The following is a 22,675-nucleotide window of genomic DNA, read 5'->3' as shown; positions in this document are numbered from 1 at the left end:
AAAAGAACTCTACGATAGAACATCACACTTTCATAGAAAATTGTGCTTGCTGTTACTCACTCAATCAAGATTATACTACAAAGGCATGCCGGGTGGCGGTGGCGCATGCCTTTAATATGGGAGGCAGAGCCACGTGGACCTCTGTGAGTTCAAGGTCAGCCTGATCTACAGATCCAGGACAGGCACCAAAACTATAGAGAAACCCTGTCTCAAAAAACAAAACAAAACAAAACAAACATAAAAAACAAAGGCATGAGTTTAAATGCCAGGCACCCACGTCAGGTGCAGTTGTACCTTAAATGGCTACCCAAGTGAGTATCTGGGACAGAAACCACCCAGATGAGAAGGTAGCCCCACAAGTATAAAGTACGATATTTTGTCATTCCTCAGGAGTTCATCAACTTTCTTCTCTACTGCTAGCATGGGCTGCCTTTCTTCAGGACAAAGGTATTTCCACACCAGAACTGCTGACGACTGACACAGCCTGAGGGGCCTGTGGCTCCGGCTTCTCCTTTCATTGACACTGTGGGGCTCAGAGACATTTACCGAAGAACAGCTGTCCTCTCGTTTTAAAAGTGTTTCTTCCTTCCCTGTTCTCTTTACCCCGATGAGTAAGTCTAACTGAACTGGTGTGAGCGGAGGAGCCAGCACCACAGTGAAAAACTGCATGTGCTCCTGTGTGTGAGTGTGGAGTGCCGAGCCTCAAGTCACTGCTGCGGCCTCAGTCACTCCTCGCCTTAGTTTTTGAGACAGGGTCTCCCACTGAACCTCCAGGCTAAGGAGGCAGCTTGACTGGCTGGCCAGCAGGCCCCAGGGATCCTCCTGTTTCCTCATCCCCAGTGCTGGGACTGCAGGTGCACAGCGGCTTCTTTTAAAACATGGATGCTGGGATCAGATTCGGGTCCTCACGCTTGCACGACAAAGCAAGCACGGTATGGACCAAGCCATCCCCCAGGCCTGTCAAGGGAAAACTTTTAAGCTCATCATCAACCAGAGATTTTAACTTCTTTGCATTTTCAGGACAATTAAACTGATATTAGTAATCATGAATTAAGCCGCTTAATGATCAGTAAAGTTTATTAAAATCTTTACAAAAATAAGGTAGTCCAATTAAAACAATATTAACGTTTAAAAATATATCCTCAAAATATTATCAGAGTCTAAGAAACAGGTAAACCTTCACTGATGAGAAAGTTATTTCTAGAAAAGAACCACGCTTTCTTTCTAAATTAATTAGGGGAAAAGTTAAGTGATAAATACAGTCTACAGCAAAATAAAAGGGCCCTAAGTGATAATGATTTAACATGCTAATAATGTTTTGACCAGTGGAAGCTTTACAACTTAAAACAATAATAACAAAGCTGGTATTAAGAATTATCTCAATGGTATCTTGGAGGTTCTTATGCGTGCAGCCTATTATACAAAGCGATACCTGGTCAATACAAGGAAGAACCCACGGTCTCCAACTCACTTTCCTTTACAGGACACCGGACAGTACAGGGCATGTTCTGTAACAGTCACTACCTTTAAAACCATTTTAAAACGACAAGAAACAACCTTCTGAAAAGCCCAGCACACCGGGCTAAGTAGTTCAGGACAGTTATTCTTCAGAAGAATTTTGACCACTTGAAGTCAGTTTATATTTCAACAACTTAAAAGTGGTCAGTCATCTAAGTGGTGGCTAAAACATCAGTATAAAACCCTGCAGCAAACAGAATCTGCCTGAACAATTTTTTTAATGAATGAAATATCACATGTTTAGTGATCCTTGACTTCTATTTTTGAACCGCTAACAGTAACTGCAAATCCACACCCCTTCTTCTCAACAATGTCAATGGACATACCTCAGAAGGGGCTTGCTGGGCGCTGATGTAATAGATAAGAAACAGCCTCAGTTTGTCTTCTGGAGTTCCCGCTACATGGGAAGAGAAATGAAAAAAAGACTTATAATTGTGATTATTGAGCATTATAATTACAACTTAGAAGAACCTTAAAATTCAAAGCATGTGTAAATAGGACAGAACAAAACGCGGCTCTTAGTCAACTGAGATGAAGTAGGAAGTACTAAAATCACAACCACTGAAACTGAAGAGACCAAAGGCGGAATTGGAGGAGGGACTACAGAAACCCCTCATTTGTCTCCCAGACTGCATAGAATGCTAAGATTTATCCTCAGGCACAAACCACAAAAGCAAAGAAAGGATTCAGACAGGGTAAGTGTGCAATTCTAAATATCATCTTTTCAGGTGTCAAGGAGAACAGGACTGTCCTGAGTCAGAGGCGTCACGCCCTAGGTGTGGGGTTATGAGATCCGCTGGCTAAATGAAATCATCTAGCTGAGCCAGAAGTTTTATTTCCTAAAATGAGTTCCTCAATGTAACTGTCCCCTCTGAAGAGTTTATTTTACTACAAGGTTCATGAAAACTATACTTTTATATCAAAACATGAAATGGAGTATATTTACCTCAAATTTTAAGACAAAACTAAGGTTTCAAAGAAAGTCCCTGCTACCCTGGGAGTTTTCCCAATGATGATGTCTATATAACTCAAGGCCTGGACTCTGCAGAGAAACTCATGCATCCCTCTTCTTCCACACAGTGCACTTTGGTGGAAAGGTGATATAGAAATGGCTTTAATAAATAACCTATCAAATCTCACTTGACAGTGTGTCCTAAGACGTAAAGACTTAAACAGAACAAAAACTAAGATATGCCTGTACTATCAGCACTTAGAAGACCAAGGAAAGGAGGATCTCAGTTCAAGGCCAGCCTGGGCTACATGGTAAGTTCTAGACCTGAGATTCTGTCTCAAAAATCAACTAACCAACCAGATAAACAAAAGACAAAAGCCCACCACTACAATAAATAATAAAACAAGATTAAAAGAAAATGTGACAGCTGATGAAGCATGGAGCTTCATGGGATTTATAATCCCATGATTCAGTTAAACTCTTCAATTTACCTTATTTCCTGAATATGAATGATCAGTGGCAGGTTGAGTCAAGTTCTTAGGTTTTTACCATTTTGGTATATTTCATTACTGACAACGCTAAATGAGATTACCTAATGAGGTATTTACTATGGTTCTTTATTGTAAAGTTTCTATTTCTTCCTTTATAGTTAACAAGTATTTGTAGGGAAGTACTCTGGTTGCAACATGAACTGTCCCAAGCAGGCTCATGTACTGGGCATTGCCTGTCAGCTGACGATAGGCCTTTGGGAAGCAACTGGTTCCTAAGAGTTCTGACCCAGTAGACTCACAAAATGGTGACAGTCTTGGGAAATGATGGGAAGTAGGAGGAGGGTCTAACTGAAGGAAGTAGATCACTGCGGATATGCTGTATGAAGATGTACCGATCTTCTACCTTGGTAGCCATGAAGTGAGCTGTTTTGCTCTACCACAAGTGACTGGCCATGACGCCCAGTGTCACCTCAGGTCCAAGCAATGGAACCAGACAAGTGTGGACCAAGACCGCTGAAACCTTTCCTCCTTTTAAACTGTTTCAGGGATCTCCATCAGTGATGAAGTCTCATTAATAGATGCAGTGCTCTGAAATCATGTGAGCATCGTATAAAATTTCAATTATGTCACCTATTTTTTTCTATATGGAATCATGGTCTCCTTTTCATCCTGTGGGCTCTAGCCCATGATTTATTATTATATTCTTTTTTGATGGTCAAATTGTTCTGATCTGGAGCCTCTTCAAACTGACTATGTCCTTTTGACATGTTTCCTTTTTTGTTGTTATTTGTTTTCTGGCACAACAAATGTTGTAGACTCACTTTTTATATTTCCCCTACTCTATCCTGCAATCAGCTCCTTCTGTGCTGGGCCTGAGTGGAAAATGCTGCTATTGGTTAGCTCAAATCTAATGGGCACAGCTGCTCCCAGACCTTCATGACTGCAAGCCCCAGGATCCTCCGGGGCCCTCCTCCCAGCACTGGGTACTGGGAGGTACGCAGTGCAGCACCGAGCTGCTCAGGTCCTCCTGTTTGCAGGCAAGCACTCCATCCATAGAGCCCCTCCCCACTGCAGGGTTTGTGGGGCACTCCACAGTGTTTGTAAAAGACTATTTCCTGAACGTTTAAAGTAGAATTCAGCTTTAGTTACTTTTTTTTTTTTCTCATGATATTCTCTGGGACAAACCAAAATGAAGTAGAAAACATCCCCTGAAGACACCTGCTTTCAATGCCATTCATTCAAATCTTCCTGGAAAGAGTAGAAAGTGATGGCCATCTATATCACATTAAAGACATGAGTAAAAAGTATTTAGAAATACTACCAGAGAAAAACTAAATTAGAAATAACTTTTCCATTTTAAGAACTGCTATGTTGAAAACTTTTCAGCAGAAAATAGCTCATTTAATTACCTTGTAATTAGGACTGATTGATACAGTAATGCTACTTGAATTTTGTCCGGACTGAAATGCTAGAATCACTCCTGTAAACAGTCTCAAATGTATGGGACGTACCATCAGGGTCGGATATGACATCTAGGAGAGACTTATCCAGAGTAGTCTTGCTCATTATTTTTTCTTCATATTCAAAATATACATCCAGTTTTCTAGCCTGTTTCAAAATAAACACTAGGTAAAGATATAGTAAGTAATAAAAATATAGTAAGTCTCTTGTTAACAAATTTCTATTTTCTATGATGAAATTTATAAACAAATGTTTATTTAAATATAGTTTAGTGTCTTGGTTTTCTATTTTTGGTTGTAAGCTTATTTTTATTTTTATTTTTTTGTTTTTCGAGACAGGGTTTCTCTGTGTAGCTTTCCTGGAACTCACTTGGTAACCCAGGCTGGCCTGGAACTCACAGAGATCCGCCTGGCTCTGCCTCCCGAGTGCTGGGATTAAAGGCGTGCGCCACCACCGCCCAGCCGTAAGCTTACTTATGTAGCATGTGGATCCACACACGTCACCCTAACCAGGCAGAAAGGGAGACTACTTATATTACTTCTAGTGCTCTTTCCAAAAAGCAAGATCCCTTATTTTCAGGTCTTTTGTTCCTATTTTGTTTTTGAACTGAGTTGGAAGTGATTTGGAGACACATAAGCAGTAGTTTTCTGTTAGATCATCCCAGGACACAACAGAATAGAGACATCTGAACAGTAGGTAGACTGAGGAATGGACTTCCTGTGTGAGCCACAGGAAACCGGGAAAGGTCTTTTCAACCTAGTCCTGTGCAGTGGAACCCAAGGCCATAGTTTTAAAGTCATGAAGAACTTCCACAGTAAGATTAAAAATGAGGCTGGCAAGATGGCTCACTGGCTGAAGTCTTCTGCTATCAAGCCTGGTGACTCAGTGATTCCTGGAGCCCACATGGTAGGAGAGCTGACCTCTGACACTAATTCTCTAAGCTCCGCATGTACACTGTGGCTCATAATGCAAACGTAAGTGTATAGTGTGTGTGCAATAAAAACAACAGAGAGAAGTATACACTGGGAAGACCTGTCTCTCAACTGTCTATCACTCTGCACTGCTCCTAAAAGTATTCATTTTGTTTTTGCATATTTTTCAGCTTGCTGGATAAAATTAATCCTTTCTTTTTTACCTCATTCCTTAAAGACAGGGCAGCACATTGTTAAGTAAGATAGCTGGTCAGAATGCTCAGTTTCTCTCGGCCTCACTAGGTGGCCATCTTGTTTCTTAACACATGCATTGTTCTCTCAAACAAGACAATGCACTTCTAGGAAGTCAAGCCCAACGAAGAATGTGTAACTTCAGCTTCTGATACCTAATGTCTATTAAGGGCCCTATTGAAAACCTGTTATTACTGTTTAAAGAATAGGTAATCTTTCTACCTTAGGGACCAAAATCTGTTATTAGTTTAAGAATAATTAAAAGGCTATAAACTTAAACCATACTACCTTAATAAATCATGGAACTGCTCTCATTAAATTATATTTTAATGTCGTATCTTGGCCATTAAAGTTGCCTCACAAAGTAGCCACATGAAATTCATAAATGTGAATAACATTAAATACTCACTCTTACATTACACAATTTACTCTAGATTAAGACACAACGTAAGTAAATGTAAATATATTGCACATATATACATAACTATGTTACATATATATATATTTGAAGACAATGTTTCACTATGTAGCCTTGGCTGCCCTGGAACATGTTATGTAGACAAGGCCGGCTTCAAGCTCACCAAAATCTACCCGGCTCTGTCTCTCTAGTGCTGAAATTAAAGGCACGCAATCGCTATGTTGGCTAAGTAGTAGTTTTTATAATGTGACATAAAGTAATGCTTTTTAGAAAACTTTTCTGATGGGAGTTATCTTCAATGACACCTCCCTCTACTTAAAAAATATTGGTGGCCAGAAAATTCAGACATATATGCAAATACTTAGAAACTATTTTGAGTTTACAAATACTTAAGAACTCATCTGAGTTTCTTTTTTGAGTATGCATTATGGGTGCAGGTATGTGGGTGTGCTATGGTGTGAATGGAGGTCAGAAGACAACTCCACTGTTGGTCCTCACCTTCCACCTTGAGACAGGTTCTCTTGTTACTGGCTACTGCACACACTAGGATAGCCGACCTGTGAGCACAGCTGACCTGTGTATATATTCCCTCATCTCCACCTCCCATCTCGAGGTAGCAGCACCAAGATCATGGACGTACGTGCCTGCGCCTGGCTTTAATGGGTTATGGGGACTTGATTTCATGTTCCCATGCTTGCATGTGCTTTTCCCTCTGAGCCTTCTTCCCCAGCTCCTATTCTGAGTTTCTATCTCTTTAGTCTGATGTGCTATTTGTGGAGGCTGCTCTAGATCTGTTTCAAAATATGGAAACAACTTTAATGTATAAATTTATTCAATATACTAACTTCTACTTCAAATATTTAATCTTATCTACAAGAATCTAATAAAAATTTAAATGTATACAAAATAATATTTCCAGTAAGTATTTAAAATGTAAATGTAAGTACAATTATAATTTAATGATATTGTTTCCATGGAAATATTAATTATTGACATTATTTTATGAAAATATGTGTTATTGTTCTTTAAAAAAATAACAATAGATTTTCAATAAGGCCCTTAATAGAAATTAGGTAAAAGAAGTTGAATTTATACGTTCTTCTTTGGGCTTGACTTTCTAGAAATGCACTGTCTTGTTTGAGAGAACAATAATAATATCAATTATTGATATTGTTTTATGAAGATATATAAACTGCTAAGGCTTTCAGAAACTGTTTGGTTTAAATGTATTCAATCAGTGCATTGATCACTTAAAGATAAAGCCAGAAAAAGCAAAAATCACAAAAAGCAGCAGAGGACCTGGGGAAAAACCAACAAGAACTGAAGACAAAAGTCATAGAAGCCAAAAGCTGATTCTTTGAAAAGACCAACTAAACTGATGTGCCTGTAGTCATATCTAAGAAACCCAAGGAGAAAGAAGACAGATTACTAAAGTCAGAAAGGATAAAGGAAAGGTCACTTCGAGGGATCAATAACATTAAGAAGATAAAAATATATTTCGAACAACTGTGTATCCATAAACACAGTAATTTGGTAACACATACGAAACAAACCAATTTCTTGAAAGATACAATCTACCAAACTCATTTAAGGGGAAAAGGATACTATGAATATGTCTATCTCTATTCTTTAAATATACTGAAAATTAAGCACCTTCAAAAACTAAAAACACCAGACTCTGAAGGGAACACTGGTAAACTAATGAATTCTACCAAACATTTACAACAACAAAACCCCACCATAAAACCAAAACCAGCCAACCAACCAAACAAAAACCCAAGTCTCTGTAATCTCTTCTAGAAAACAGGATGGCAATGATAAGAAGGTCCAGAGCAAGACAAGAATGTTTTAGCACCGCCATCGACTGAAGGGCCTAGCAAGCACAGTAAACTAGAGATGGAAATAAAAGGCAAACTGAATGTGGAGGAAGCAAGAAAAACGTTCTGTTGCAGAAGACAAGACTGCCAAAAGAAGTAACATCAAAAAGTCTTGGCAAAACTCTAGGATATAAGGTTTTATACCAGCATGAACAACTGAAATCCAAAAGTAAAACTGTACCAATTATATTAGCATCAAAAACTCCAAATAAGGATGACAGAGAAAAATATCCATCACTGTCAGGTTGCCAGTCCTTTCTGGTTTGACCCAAAGACTTAAAAGAATCCTAATATAAAGCTCAGTCAGATATCGCATAGATATCAACAAACAATTTTAGGGATAACATGGCGTGGCAAGAGATGTATGACAGCCAACAGATTAAGGAAGGAGATTAAGTTTGGAAGAATGGCATTACTTGACTACAAGATTTCAGAGGCTACCATAATGTTAGAGCACAGTATTGATGAAACAGTTGACCAACAGATCATTGTAAGAGAAAAGAGACCTCCCAAAAGGATCCACAGAAATACAGTTAACTAAATTTTGATAAGATCAACACAATTGAGACAGTCTTTTCAATAAATGGTGTTAGGACAAGTAAACAGCCACACACACAGATCTAGACACAGACTGAAAGGGACCATAGATACAGTAAAATAAACAACGACTAGAAGATGGAGGAAAATCCTGTCCATTACAAAAAAATATAGATGGTCTTGGATATGGTAATGAGTTTTTAGATATACTACCAAAGGCATGATCCATGAATGATACCTTACCAGAAAAGTAGCATATGAAAAGATATGCCATATGCCATCAAGAAAACATACCATACCTGTTAGAATGGCCAACTCCAGAACACTGACAATATTAGATGCTGAGAGGGACAGAGAGCAAAACTTTCATTTATTGCTAGAGGGAATGCAAAACAACACCACACAACACAACAGAATACTATCCAGAAATAAAACAAAGGGGCTAAAAGCCATGAAGATGAGAGTTTTAAATGCATGCTAAGTAAAAGGAGCCAATATGAAAAGGCTGATCATTATACAATTCTGACAAGGCATTTTAGAAAATATGATAGCATAGAAACAGTACAGTCATCAATGGTTGCCAGGTTTCCAGTGGAAGATGAAGGCACAGGGAGACGTAAAGACGAACAGTGGAACAGGGGATTTTAGGACCCTGAGACTACTCCATGTGATACTGTAATAGCAGATACATGCCATCACACATTCATTAAAACTTAAAGAATATGTAACACAAAATGAACTCCAAGGTAAACTAAGGACTTTAGCTAACAAGACTGCATTAATATAATACTGATTACCAAACATGCCACGCTATGCAAACTACTACAAATGGGAGAAACTGCAGGTGTGAGCGGCAGGGTATACAGGAACTGTTCTTCCTTCTCAACCTAATCCCACCTCGTGGAACTACTGATTGAATCTATGGCCTTACACATACTCAAGTTCAGCTTTCTCTTTTCTTCCCCATGCAAACTTAAAACCACTCTAAAATAAATGAAGACTCATAATTAAAACCCAAAGACATGGCGCTGGAGAGACGGCTCAGCAATTAAGAGTGTCTGCTGCTCCTGCAGAGGACCCAGTTCAGTTCCCAGAACCCATACCTGACAGCTCACAACTACTTGTTACTCCAGTTCCAGGAGACCTGATGCCTTCTGGCCTCTGAGGGCACCAGCATGCATGTGAACATATACACAAAACAAATAAAAACAACTTAAAAAAAAAAAAACCACCAAAGACATATATCAGAAAATTTCTGTACCTTTGAAATGTTCCCCTCTTATTTCTTCATGTTTATTCTATTAAACGATGTAAAAAGAAGAGAGGAAACAAAGACACTTGGCATGTGCTTACAATACACTGCTAGGAGTATGGAGCCCTGCACTTACAATGAGCACAGATGGTACATAAAAGCTACATGTAATGGATGGAATTGGAGAACATTATGCTGTCAAATGAACCAGAGAGACAACTTAACATGCTTTCACTTTTATGTGAATTCTAAAAAGTCAAACTTAATGGAAACAGACCAGAAGAGTAGTAACCATGTGTTTGGGGATGGGGCAATGTTTGTCAAGTGATACACAATTTTAGTTATGAGTAATTTCTAGATCTCATATACAGAATGCCCTGAGAACTCTACATAAAAAGTATAATATTTTTGCTAATGAAAAAGTATTTACCGGTTAGGAACATAAAAAAGATAGCCAACATTAAAAGAAGGCTCTTGACAGAAAAAAAACATTTAAATTTTTCTATACATGTGTTTTCCATATATACTTTAATATAATTTGTTTTATAAGGGTAATTTGTACATATGTGATTTACTCAACACAACTGTAACTCATCTGTAGACATTTAAAATCAATATGCACCTAGAACAACTCAGCAGGACCAGGAAACCAATACATGACTATTCCCTCTGCAAAGCACACTTCCTGCCTGAAAAAATAGCATACAGCATTTCTTTCACTATTTGCCTGCTGCTGCTTTATTTATATGAACATATGTGTATATATAAGTGCGCGCATGTGCGCGCGCGCAGGTACACACACACACACACACACACACACACACGTTTAGATTACAGCTGCTCTGATCTCTTTACAAGTCCTGGCCATCTATAACTGACATTTCAGTGGAACATTAAAAGGCACTGTAGCTGGATAAAGATTGGGGAAACAGTCTCAGTGAAGTTTACTCATCTTTTGGGGGTTTAAGTGGCCCTGTAGTTCACTTTGATCTAATAAAGAATTATTGTTGAATGCTCATTTAGTTTATATAATCTGTATTTTTTTTTTATTTTTTGGTTTTATGAGACAGGTTTTCTCTGTGTAGCTTTGCGCCTTTCCTGGATCTCGCTCTGTAGACCAGGCTGGCCTTGAACTCACAGAGATCTGCCTGCCTCTGCCTCCCAAGTGCTGGGACATAATCTGTACTTTAAACCCCGGCTTTAATGGTTTTCTTTCTAGGGCACATGGCTTTCTTACTTCCTGACAGTTGATCAACCAGGTTACTTGCATACTTTTTAAATATAAAAGCACGCTAGTTTGTGAGTAACAAATTAGCTTCTAGCCTGAGATGTCCCTTCTAAAGACTCAACAACCCTAAACAAAACCCTTCCCTAAACCCAAAGTGTCTTTCAAGTGGAACTGCTTAGGTCAGGAATGACGGCACAGTAAACGATCTTACACGGACATCCTCTCCCAGCACAGAGCAGCTCTGAAAAAGCATCCAAATCATAGTGTGAAGTGACAATCACAAGGACTGTCACATGCAAAGGACACTTTACATGGCTCCATTTTCTTAGACAGCTTTCTACCTCGAGTTTATTTCCAGAACTCTCCACCTCTCCCTCAACACATGTGCCTCTTGAAACACATCACGTGACTCAACCATAAGGAAATCCTTACCGTTTGGACTTCTTCGTCTACCACTGTCTCCTCAGTGAAGCACTGTGTCTCCAGATCCTCAAACATGCCCATTACTTTACCCCTGTCCCTCCTGCCTAGAGAGGTCGGCTCTGAGATCCCCACAACCTGGCTGCTTCTAGTGACCAGAACTCAACTCCAACACCATCCATCAAGGCCGACTTACTTCCTTAGCCATGTGACCTCAGACCTGCCTGCCAGCTGTTGGCTGTTGCCTCTTAGTCATCTGCTTTGCTGTTCTAACACTTCTTGACATCTTTTCCCCCCTATATTTACTTTATTTTCATTGTAATATAAGTTATATGAGAAGGAAGAAATTGTTTTGTTATTTTAACCAAAATGTTGTAAAACCAAAAGTTCTAGTCTGACCTACTATTACAGAGTATGTTCATAAAAATATTTCGTGGAAGGATGCATTTGTGAAGTTATAGAGAACCAAACCAAAATTTTCTATAGGTACAATTATCTACTTTGGGTCATGCAACCTAATTTAGTAGCAGGAGTGGAGCTTGGCATTTTCCTGACCTTTAGAGCTATGAGAAGTCAGAAAATAATATACAAGCATTAATAAACTTTTAATAATGAAACAAAATCTATAAGCCAAAGAAAACTGTGGGAACAATATTAAGCCTCAAAGCATTCACAGAACTATAAACAACTGTCACACACACAGATTTTCTTTTAATATTTATTTTTATTTTATGTGCATGAGTGTCGTGCCTGAATGTATGTCTGTGTACCACTTGTGTGCTCTCAGAAGCCAGGAGAGGGCATCAGATCCCCTGGAACCGGAGTTACCTATGGTGGTGACCTATACCCTGTTGGGGCTGGGAACCTCTGCCAGAGCAACAAGTGCTCTTAGCTGAGGCATCTCTCCAGCCCCTAGAGTTTATTTTTATAGTAAAAAATGTTTGCTGAATGGATCATACAGTTTTAATTACGTAATTATATTTTCTTAGATATACACCAGAATCTAAATCTTACTAGTTTAGGGAGTTAACTTTTTACTTTCTGTACTGGATTTACTGTCTTATACTTAGCCTCGGAATAAGAGCCTCAGAACAGCTTGTCACTTGGTTATACAGTACATTATCCCTGCAGGAGACAGTGACCTGATATCAACAGGCACAACATAAGGACGTGGAGACATTAACAGAAACACTGACAGACTGCAGTTACGTTTCCTATCTATCAGAATGGGAAAAGTACTAAGTAACAATAATATCAAGGTGTCAGCTTAACAGAAATTATGCAGGCTGAATTCCATACTGTACAATGTCCATTACCTACATATTAATTCTTTTCTAGTGTTTTTTGGCTTTTTAAATGATTAACAAATAATTGTCTAAGTTCTTTCTCATAAACAAAACACACAAAAAAATCAAGGTACTTTCTGCATCTTTGGTGAGCAGCACATACTCTTATCCTTCAGAGTGTCTCAAATAGTTCATACTTAGTGGAAAGCAAGTCCTCAAGTCTGTCTATTTGGCCACTGGATTGAACTGGATGTCTTTAAAATTAGTATCAGCAAAATAGCGAAGAACTCATCAAGCAAGCTCATGCATGGTAACTATAAGTAAGAAAAAAAACTATAAAGACAATACTGATAAGCTCCAATGTATTTGTTTCAAAAATCACTGTCTTATGAGAGAAAGTGAGGCGTTTTAAGTTAATAGACATCTAAAACCAAAAACTTCAGAATCTAATTACACAAATGAATCATGTAATTAGTGTGTATTTTAGGCAGTCTCCTATCAAAAAGGATTTCTATGCTGGGCAATGTGGTACATAATCTCAGTACCTGGGAGGCGAAGTAATCAAGTGTTTGAGGCTGATATGAACTAAGATGTGAATATGACTGTAAATATGCTATGAACTTATCAGACACCATATATAAAAGAGGATATAAAATATTTCATATTCTAAACAGAATATGTGTTGAAATACTAGTATTTTGGAAATTTATATACAATATACTAAAATAAATTTTACTTATTTTGCCCTTTTAATGTGACTACTAGGAAAATCTAAAATTACACTGGCAGCTGATATTATTCTTGTTAGAAAACACTGATTTAGAACCACTGAACTTTGGGTCATGATGACAAGAGGGGAAAGAAAAGTAATAATCATGAGCACAACAGAAAAGGATATAATCCAAGGCTGAGGCAGAAGGACAGTGAGTTTGAGGTCAGCCTGAGTCACACTGTAAAACCACATGAAACACCAAAACAGAATTAAAAATCTGCATTGCCAATGGTTAGCTACATGGCTGTTCATTAACAGAGTAAGCACAGTAAATGTAGAGACAGTATTGAGATTCTGCAGCACACAGTATCACAGCCCAACTACGAGTTAGCAGAGTGGTCTTCCTGGGTTCTGAGGTTCCCTCATTTGCAGAAATGAACACACAGCATTGCTGCTTCCTGTAATTACATCGTATCATGGCAAGAGACGTTCAATGATATATGAACAGATATCAGTGGATTGTGGAGGGAAAAAGTTACATTTACCTTTATGTGTTCTAAAACAGCAGTGGCAACATTTGTATGGAGATCAATAAGTCTTTTTTTTTCAAGGAGTTCTGGCAAAGAACTATAAGTTACAAAAAATTGAAAATTAACCACAAAATTTCTAAGAAAGTAATGCAGACCTCAATAAACCCCTGCCTGCTGCTTCACGAGGAAACTCAGAACACTGAATCAAAGTGACAAGTTAAGCTGTCAACTGAACTGAGCTCCAGGCTTGATCACATACCACATGCATCACTTTAAAAATACAGGCGAACGTTATCTTACAATAGTCTGGTGCCAACACATTACTTCTACAGTTCTGCATTCTGCTTCCAATGTTTAGGGGTTTAGAATAAAATGAGATTAATGGAAACATGCTTTTACCTATAGTTCTCTAAGTACTGAAAACCCATTTCAACTGAACAAAGAAAACAGCAGTAGCAATAGCAAAACGAACAATGACTGGTCCCACTTTATCACTAATACTGTTTTCCTAGTAAAATTATTCGAATTGGAAATTTCTAACTGTTCACACAGGCAGTTACTCGGTTGCATCTGAGAGGAACAGAAATCAGCCTAAATGTGCTCAAAGCATTCAGTTCTTCAAATTCAGAGGCACAACTGCATTTCCTATGGTTCCCTCTTATTAAAATCACTAGAGATTTTTAACTTCCAGGGTAAATGTCATCATCAGGAAGACTGCTCACCTGACTGCCGACGTGAGCTTAGCCGTGTTATCAGAAAGCATGCTGATGGCTCCCTCGTCCTCTCCTTCTAGTCCCTGTGAGGGGATGAAAAGGCTCTTAGGACTTGAACACTGCCACACGCAAGCAGAAGGTCAATGCATCCCACAGACTACTGGTAAGCACTGATAAACTGGGTCACCTGGCACAAACAGGATCTTTGGGGTAAGCACACACATTTTGACAACTCCAGAAAGGTTCTAGTGGCCACCTTGGCTGGCACTGTCAATGCCCAGACACTCGCTGTAGGTGAGACACAGGACTCAGCCTTACAGCTGACGTCTGTCCACAGTCTGCAACAAGAAGCAATCCTGGGGTACACATCTCGAAAAATAATATTACTGTGTCATTTCAAATCACAACCCATTCCTTAAAATCAGCTTCTTAACAGTTAGATTTGTTTTTTGAAAAAGAATACCAAAGCTGGGTATGTGGGCTTGGGCAGGACTGCCAGGAGTCCGAGGCTAGCCTACGCTACGGTGGCCTACGCTACGGTGTGAGACAGTTCCTGAAAACCAAACACCCTGAGTAGGTTGACAATGACTGCGCTGGACTCTGTTAGACCTCTGCAGATGACCGTCCTCTACCGTTGCTCCTGGGTGCGAACAGGACCTTACCATGATGCTCTTCAGACGTTTCACCTCATCTTCTTGGGCTCGGTAGGATTCTAGCTCTTGCTGGACTGATTCTGCGACTTCTGGGAACGGACTGAAATGACATTGCGCATGATCAACTGAGAGTAAAGGATTCATGTTTTACACGTGTATTTTGAAATATAAACAAGATTATTACTTTAAAAACACAGTTTTGAATATATTTTATATATAACATGGGTAGACATATATAGATAAACTGTAATTTAAAAGTGTGTATCATAATCAGAAATCTGCACAAACAAAATCTACCTCTAGCCTTTTCATTAATGAAATCATATTTTCTCTTTATATATTGTTTAAACATAAACATCTTTTAATTTATTATTTACTTACATGACTGAAAATCAAAGGAAGACAAATAAATATGTTTGAGCATTAAATAAATATTATCACCAAAACTAGCAGATGTCAGAGGAACCATTCAACTATAATGACAACAATTTAAAAAATAGCATCCTTAATTTAGTACTCTTAGTATCCTTACTGGTAAAAAGAATGCTTCTATCTATCTGGGCGGTGGTGGTGTAGGCCTTTAATCCCGGCACTCGAGAGGCAGAGGCAGGCGGATCTTTGTGAGTTCAAGGCCAGCCTGGTCTACAGGGCTACTAGTTCTAGGACAGCCAGGACTACATAGAGAAACCCTGTCTCGAAAACCAAAAAAAAAAGAACACTTCTAACTTACTCTTTTAATGCCTCTCTGATGATATGTAATTTCATTTTTGCCACCATTACAGAAGAAAATATAGACACTGAATTCCAAAGTAAAGAATATTATTTAAAATTTTTAATCGTATCTCCAACTACCATAGTTAGAAAAAGACAGTAACAGCTTCCTGCTGAGAAGCCAAATCCTTGTTACAGCCACATGGCTTTCTTCACATCTTTTCTTTTTTTTTAAAGTTCTAAGTATAAAAAATTTAAATACACAAAACCCTCCAGCATGTTAAACTACAGCTATATTCTGGTCCTCTTTAAACACAGTGGAAGGTGAGGCCCCAAAGCACCCAGATCAAAGACAGAGACAGACCTGTATCTTTATAGATACACAATGGAAATGCTTCCAAAAATCATTAATGAAAACCACTGTTAGTTCTTGGAGAAATAAAGTTTTCTTTGTTTAGTGTTTCTCTGGACATAATGGCAACTAGGTAATTTTTAGAGCATTTACTGACCCAATTGGGTACTTTAAAAGAACACAGCAATGGGATGGCCACACTGGTCTACATCATGTGGCGAATCACTGTAATCTTCTTACTTATCATTTTTTATGACTAACTCTCTCAACTTCAGACACAAGCTCTGCCTCCCCACGTATAAAGCATGGGGTTTGTATGAGGGACAACATGTAACAAAAAGGAAAAATACGACCCCGAAGTTTTTCTATCACACAGTCAAATGGAAGACAGGTTCCTGAAGCTGGCAGTAGAGGTCAGAAAGACCCGTGCAATCTTCAGGGTGAGCTTCGGAAGAAAAAGAGCCCTACAAACAACTAATGAAGCCGGGGGTCAAGAGGAAATTTCTTCTTTATGTGGAATATGATTCCATTATGCACGTGTACATGATGTTTATCATCCACTCATCTACTGACGGACATGTAATTTAGCATTCTGTCTCTGCTATTGTGATTGGCGTATCAATAACAAGGATGTATACATGTCTTTGTGGTAGGATATGGAGTCACTTGGGTATGAATCTGGAGTGGTATAGCCGGGCCTATGAGAGTTCATTAGTTTCTTTGGTTTTGATTCATGATCAAAGTAAAATATGAGAGAATAATGATGACTTTTTTAACACATTATTCTTGCTCATACATATCAGTGAAAAAGTATATTGGTATTCAAAGTTCTCCAAATACATCACAAAAGAAAAAAGAAAGAAAGGAATGGAACAATACATCATCTACGATGGACTTAATTAGACCCGCCACTGACTGTGCTGACTGTGTCAATGACCTCGGGATTACGTCTCAGGTCGGGCAGCACTTCTGTTTAAATAATAAACGTTTTAATTACTGATATTTTCTCATTTACCTTCCTTTATGTTTCTGCCAAAACTTATCAACTGGAGTTAAATCGTAAGACTTCTTGTTTTTCCTCTTTGGTCTAGCACCAGCTGGAGAATTTTCCACTCCTGTAGATTCTTCCAGATTTACTCTGTTTAGGTGGAAGTCCTAGGAAACAATAAACTTGTTTAAAATAACGGAGTTTAAGAAGCACAACATTTCCTAGACAAGGAAAATAACCAGTGTTGTGGGCCTTTCCAGTATTTCTGTACACAATACTGCCTAAGGTCCGACAGCCCTTCCAGCCCTCCGCCATCCACAAATGTGCTCACCGTTTATGAGTTTTAATGGAAGTAATTAAAATATATTCCAAATATACACAGAGAAAAGTCATATTAAGTTTCTCCTAGAAAAATACACATTTCTTTACAGAGAACACTTTTCCTTTAAAAACAGGATGACATCGCAAGTGCATACTTTGTATCTCCTTAAGTCATTTACTAACACATTTCAGAACATTCCCTCATATTTGATTATCTTTTTATGTTTGTTTATGTTTTTAATAGTTATGATTATGTTTTTAGGAGGTTAAAACACAATAAATGTTAAAACTACAAGAATAACAGCACTTCTTTTCACATAAATTCTAAGAGTAGGTCAGACTAGCAGTGACTACCCTTCTCTGCTTTGAGCTAATCTTACTAATGTGAGGCTTAATAGTTTTTCTCCCCTTTCTTTTTCAAAACTCATACACACAACAGGTCAAACTAAAGTAAATCTCTTCTGTCCTTTCTTTTCCTTTTCACATTATGTCCATGGCTTCTTTCACATTTTAGGGTCAACTTTGTTCAATAGCAGTGAGTCAGGAGATAAATATGACATGTCCCCCACTAGTTCACGTTTGAATGCTGGGCACCTAGCTAGTGGTGCTGCTCCGTCAGGCTGTGAAACATTTGGGGGACAAGGTCAAGATGCTGAAGGAAGTGGGTCCACCCGGGGTTACAGCTCCTATTCCTTCTGTTTCCTGAAGCTGACAGGATGCAGCAAGCAGATATCACCTTCCCTGCCTCAATGGACTGCATCCTTTCAAACCCTGAGTCAAACAAATCCTTCCCTTTGGGGGTGGGGGGTGGGGTGAGGGTAAGAGAAAGCACGGCTATTTGAAGGTGATAAAAAGAAGGGTGAGCAAGAAAGAGAAATTATCAGGTGTACTGTGATGCAACCATCTTGGTTTTGAGGTAGCAATGATTTCTGTAGATCTGAGCAAGTTAAGTAGACTGAGCACATTAATCTCTTCTAGATAAAGCCAGGTCAGCAGTGTTGACTTGGATCCTGAGGAACACACTTTCTCACTTTTACAAACTGATCCTTTACCACACCTTACTGAAGTGCCACTTTCCTTCTGATGGAAAAAAGGGTGAAATATACAGACATGAAATACACTGCCAGACTAGAAATCCATGTCTGCTTTCTCCCAAGTCATAGAATCAAAGGAGCAGCCTCCCTTACTGCTACATGAAGTCCATCAGAGAGAGGGACCACATACAACAGCTTGCTTGCATGTGAAAGGCGCTGTTCTTGGGACTATACCAGTTACGTATCTTTACCAGAACCCTTAGAAGTACTACAACTTGCATTAAAAGAAGAAACAAGCAAAGCGTAAGAGTGACTCTGGTACCCAGGATTTACAGAATGTGGCAGAAACAGGATGAAAGCCCGCCAGTCTGACTTTAGAGACCCTGCGCACAAGCACTGTGCTAACTCTACAACAGAACTGTCGGTCACAGAGCACAGGTACTCCGAATCCTATCCTTTACTCTAGATACAGGCTAGAGGGAGTGACAGCATTGTCCAGGCTGACAAAGAAGAATAAACCGTTGGCTGTGTGTGGTGGCACACGCCTTTAATCCCAGCACTCGAGAGGCAGAGGCAGGCAGGCAGATCAAGGCCAGCCTGGTCTACAAAGCAAGTCCAGGACAGTCAGGGCTACACAGAGAAACCCTGTCTGGACAAACGAACAAAAGAATAGTGATACATTTCAACCTCCATATATTTTCTAAAGATTCCTCACATCACAGTTCAAGAATACTAGTGACTGGTTTAAATTCTTCTCAGTTTCCCACTCTAACATCCAATCTTCCCTTGCACAAAAGTCATCCATAAAGAGTAAATTAAAAATAGCTCAACTCTGAAAACACTTTCAACAGTGAATAGACATTAAGTAATGTTATATGTGAAAAGTCTAGCTTTTAAAAGTTAACTGTGAAAACAAAAGATACAGAGGGCAACATCTTTAAACAGCTAAGCTTTAGGAACTCAATTTCTAGTGAAGTACTGTTTCCATGGTAGTGGCACAGCTCATTCAAACACAAGTCACTTGTCAGGAAAAGGCCGCTCTAAAAATAGGAGAGCATATTATTACTGAACACTGACAGAGTACTCAAACACAAAATGATCAAGGAATGAAAGACACCAAGAGTTCTGAGAAATAACATAACTGCAGAAAGAACATTTCCACTGTTTACATAATAGCAAGGCAAATCAAAAAGTTAATTTTGATCTCAAAAACTGGGAGACTAAAGCAATTTGTACTCTACTCAATCATGCAAAAGGAACAACATTTGGACCCCAACAAAAAAACAGTACAGTTGGTTTTAGCACAATAGAAGTTAAGCTGTTTCCACTGACAGATCTGAAAGGCTGGAAAACGGTGCCTCAAAATTACCAGATATAAATAACCCACAGGGGAGCCTACACAACACCAAGAAGCCTTCAGAAACCCTGTCCTCTCTCACAAGCCAGACAGCTAATATGAACAAAGTTACTTGGGATATAGATGACACCTCTGAATCTGAATATAGATTCAGAGCTAAGAGTTATTATTCACATGTAACAAACACAAGGCAGAATACAAATAACTTTTATTTTGGCAAGAATTCACAACTTTTAAACTTCAAATGCTGTTACAGTAATCACCGAACAACTAGTTCATTGAACAGATGTACTTGGTCAACAACTGAAGTTTTCAGACTAAGGATAGTAGCTTCCACTAAGAGACCCTTAACTAGTCCCATATTAACCAATGATGGAGAAATACAGCAGCGGAAGTGCAAACACAAGGTAATGATGGAAGCGGACACAGCACAGGGATGTGAGGCAGCACCTCAGGGCTCTCGTGCCTCCCAAGGCTCTGGCTCCTTCCTTTGCTGGCACTGCCATTAGGACTGGAGAAATGCACTGCCCTGGCTCACTCACCACACATAAGCCTAAGAACTCCATCTGCTCGAGCAGAGCTCATCAGAGGGTTATGTCGTTTGGGGGCTGGGGTACCATCACTGGGAAAGGAAAGAATGAGGAAAAAGTGTGATGATTTGCATGCAGAGCTGGTGAACACCTCTCCTGCAAATCACAATTATTTCCTTCGGAAAAGATGTACTAGTTTAATTAAGCTGAGTCTTGTCGTTTTTTTCTTCTAAAGGCACTGACAAATGAGTCGACAGGCAAACACATCAGGTTTCAGTCTCATGAAATACAACAGCTTCCACTGACTCCTGACAAATTAAAGCATCATCTGAGAACAAATCTTCAAAGGTCGTCCCCAAACAAATTCCAGTGAGGGTAAATTTTGGACACCAAGTTCTAAGGAGAAGGCAGTCTGTGCACATCTACACTGTTCTGAACTCCGCAGGGGTAGCTGTGGGTCAGCTATGTGAGCAGGGGGACGATGTCTTTAACCACAGTCAGGGAAGTGCTGAGGCATCGCACTCTATTTCTAACTGAGAACTCAGCTGTGCACATCTGGTGGGCAACCTTCTATCTCAAGAAGCACAACACCTACCATGTTCAGAAAGAGCCCACACGCAGGGAGAGAACCTCAAGTTACACAGTAGGGCCCTGAATACCTAATGTCACTTTAGAATAAATGTATCCATGTTAAAGAAGGCAAGCTTATAGATAAAGTTATATAAATCTGTATCTGTAGCCACACTCTTCCCTCAAATAAGCAGAGAAAATAGTATCAGAATGATGATATGGAGATTTTAAGTTATTTTGCAACTTAAAATTATTATTACTATGTTATTTCTCAGATTTTAAGTTGTCTTACAACTTAGATCCAAGTAGTTTGTTTTATAAAAGCAATACAAGGTTTCTTTGGCTCAAATCAGTCTGTCAAAACTGAAGCAAAACAAGGATTACAACATACTAAAAAGAGTGAAACAATCAGGTCACACTGATGCTTTTAAACTATTCACATGGCTGCCTCAGGTCATGTTACACGTTTCCCATTACTGCGGCAAGTCATAAGAGAACACACTCTTCACTCCCAGGATGAGACACACTGTAAGATGCTTCTTTCCCACTCCTGAAAATGTCTACAAGCAGAGATACCCGGTACAAGTAACAGACCCAGCACGTCACATGGTGCTCTTTGATAGGATCCATGGTTTCTGGAGAAATGGCTGCAGCTAGGCTTGAGACAGAAAATGGACATAATGGGCCAGAAAATGTTGATGACCGAAAACAAGAGAGCTACCAAAGACCAATAGGGTCATGTCGAGAAGATGCCCTGGCCAAATATGAGAGGACAAAGATGTGATGAGGTGAGTATCAAAATGAATTACTGTAATTATTTGATAACGTCTCAAATATAAAAGGCCATTATCTCATAAAATACAACAGCTACTACTAACTGCTTTTGCAGACTGCTAAAGGGGGTGAATTCATTTTCTAAACTGACAAATGAATAAATAGACTCAAACATTTCTTTTTTTTCTTTTTTTTTCTTTTTGGTTTTTTGAGACAAGGTTTCTCTGTGTAGTTTTGGTGCCTGTCCTGGATATCACTCCGTAGACCAGGCTGGCCTCAAACTCACAGAGATCCACCTGGCTCTGCCTCCTGAGTGCTGGAATTAAAGGCGTGCCGCCACCACTGCAGTCTTGAAAAACCAAAAAAAAAAAAAAAAAAAAAAGAAAGAAAGAAAGAAAGAGAGAGAGAGAGTCAGACAGAATGCCTGCATTAGATAGTCTCCATTTGCCATCAGCAATGAATATAACCTGGAGAACAGTCCTCAGTTGACAGCAAGGAAAAAGATGCACAGAGAACTTCTCAATGGACAGAACATGTCCACCACCTTTATTCTGTTCATCAGCCTCATCATTATAGCGCTGACAAATGTTACATTTCTGAGAAATGCCACGAAGCAGAAACTATCCAACACTGGTATGAAGTGGACTTCACAAAGAGTTGAGTCAAATAAAATTTCCAGCTCCAGCAATGTACAGGGCATTGTGGGACAAAGAAACATGTGAAATTGTACCATCAGTCCCATCAGTCAAATGCAGAAAGTAGGGAAGTCTCTAGAAAAATATGAACGGATTTCTGTGACCAGAAAGTTGAAATAAAAAAGGAGTAAG

At 39.1% G+C, this 22,675-nt stretch overlaps 1 protein-coding gene across 1 annotated transcript in view; it reads right to left on the bottom strand.

Annotated features, from left to right (window-relative positions):
- Positions 1-22,675, bottom strand: part of Scfd1 (sec1 family domain containing 1) — an 82,447-nt gene that overhangs the window by 24,691 nt on the left and 35,081 nt on the right. The window contains exons 11-16 of the mRNA XM_059279644.1: positions 17,290-17,429; positions 15,221-15,311; positions 14,568-14,641; positions 13,861-13,942; positions 4,473-4,569; positions 1,845-1,915 (exon numbers count right to left, since the gene is read on the bottom strand). Of these exons, the coding sequence (XP_059135627.1) occupies positions 1,845-1,915; positions 4,473-4,569; positions 13,861-13,942; positions 14,568-14,641; positions 15,221-15,311; positions 17,290-17,429 (555 nt within the window). The remainder of the gene's footprint in view (positions 1-1,844; positions 1,916-4,472; positions 4,570-13,860; positions 13,943-14,567; positions 14,642-15,220; positions 15,312-17,289; positions 17,430-22,675) is intronic.

Source organism: Peromyscus eremicus, chromosome 14, assembly GCF_949786415.1.
Source record: "Peromyscus eremicus chromosome 14, PerEre_H2_v1, whole genome shotgun sequence".
Lineage (NCBI taxonomy): Eukaryota > Metazoa > Chordata > Mammalia > Rodentia > Cricetidae > Peromyscus > Peromyscus eremicus.
Note: the sequence above shows the minus strand (reverse complement) of the source record. Positions and strands in the feature narration are given on the sequence as shown.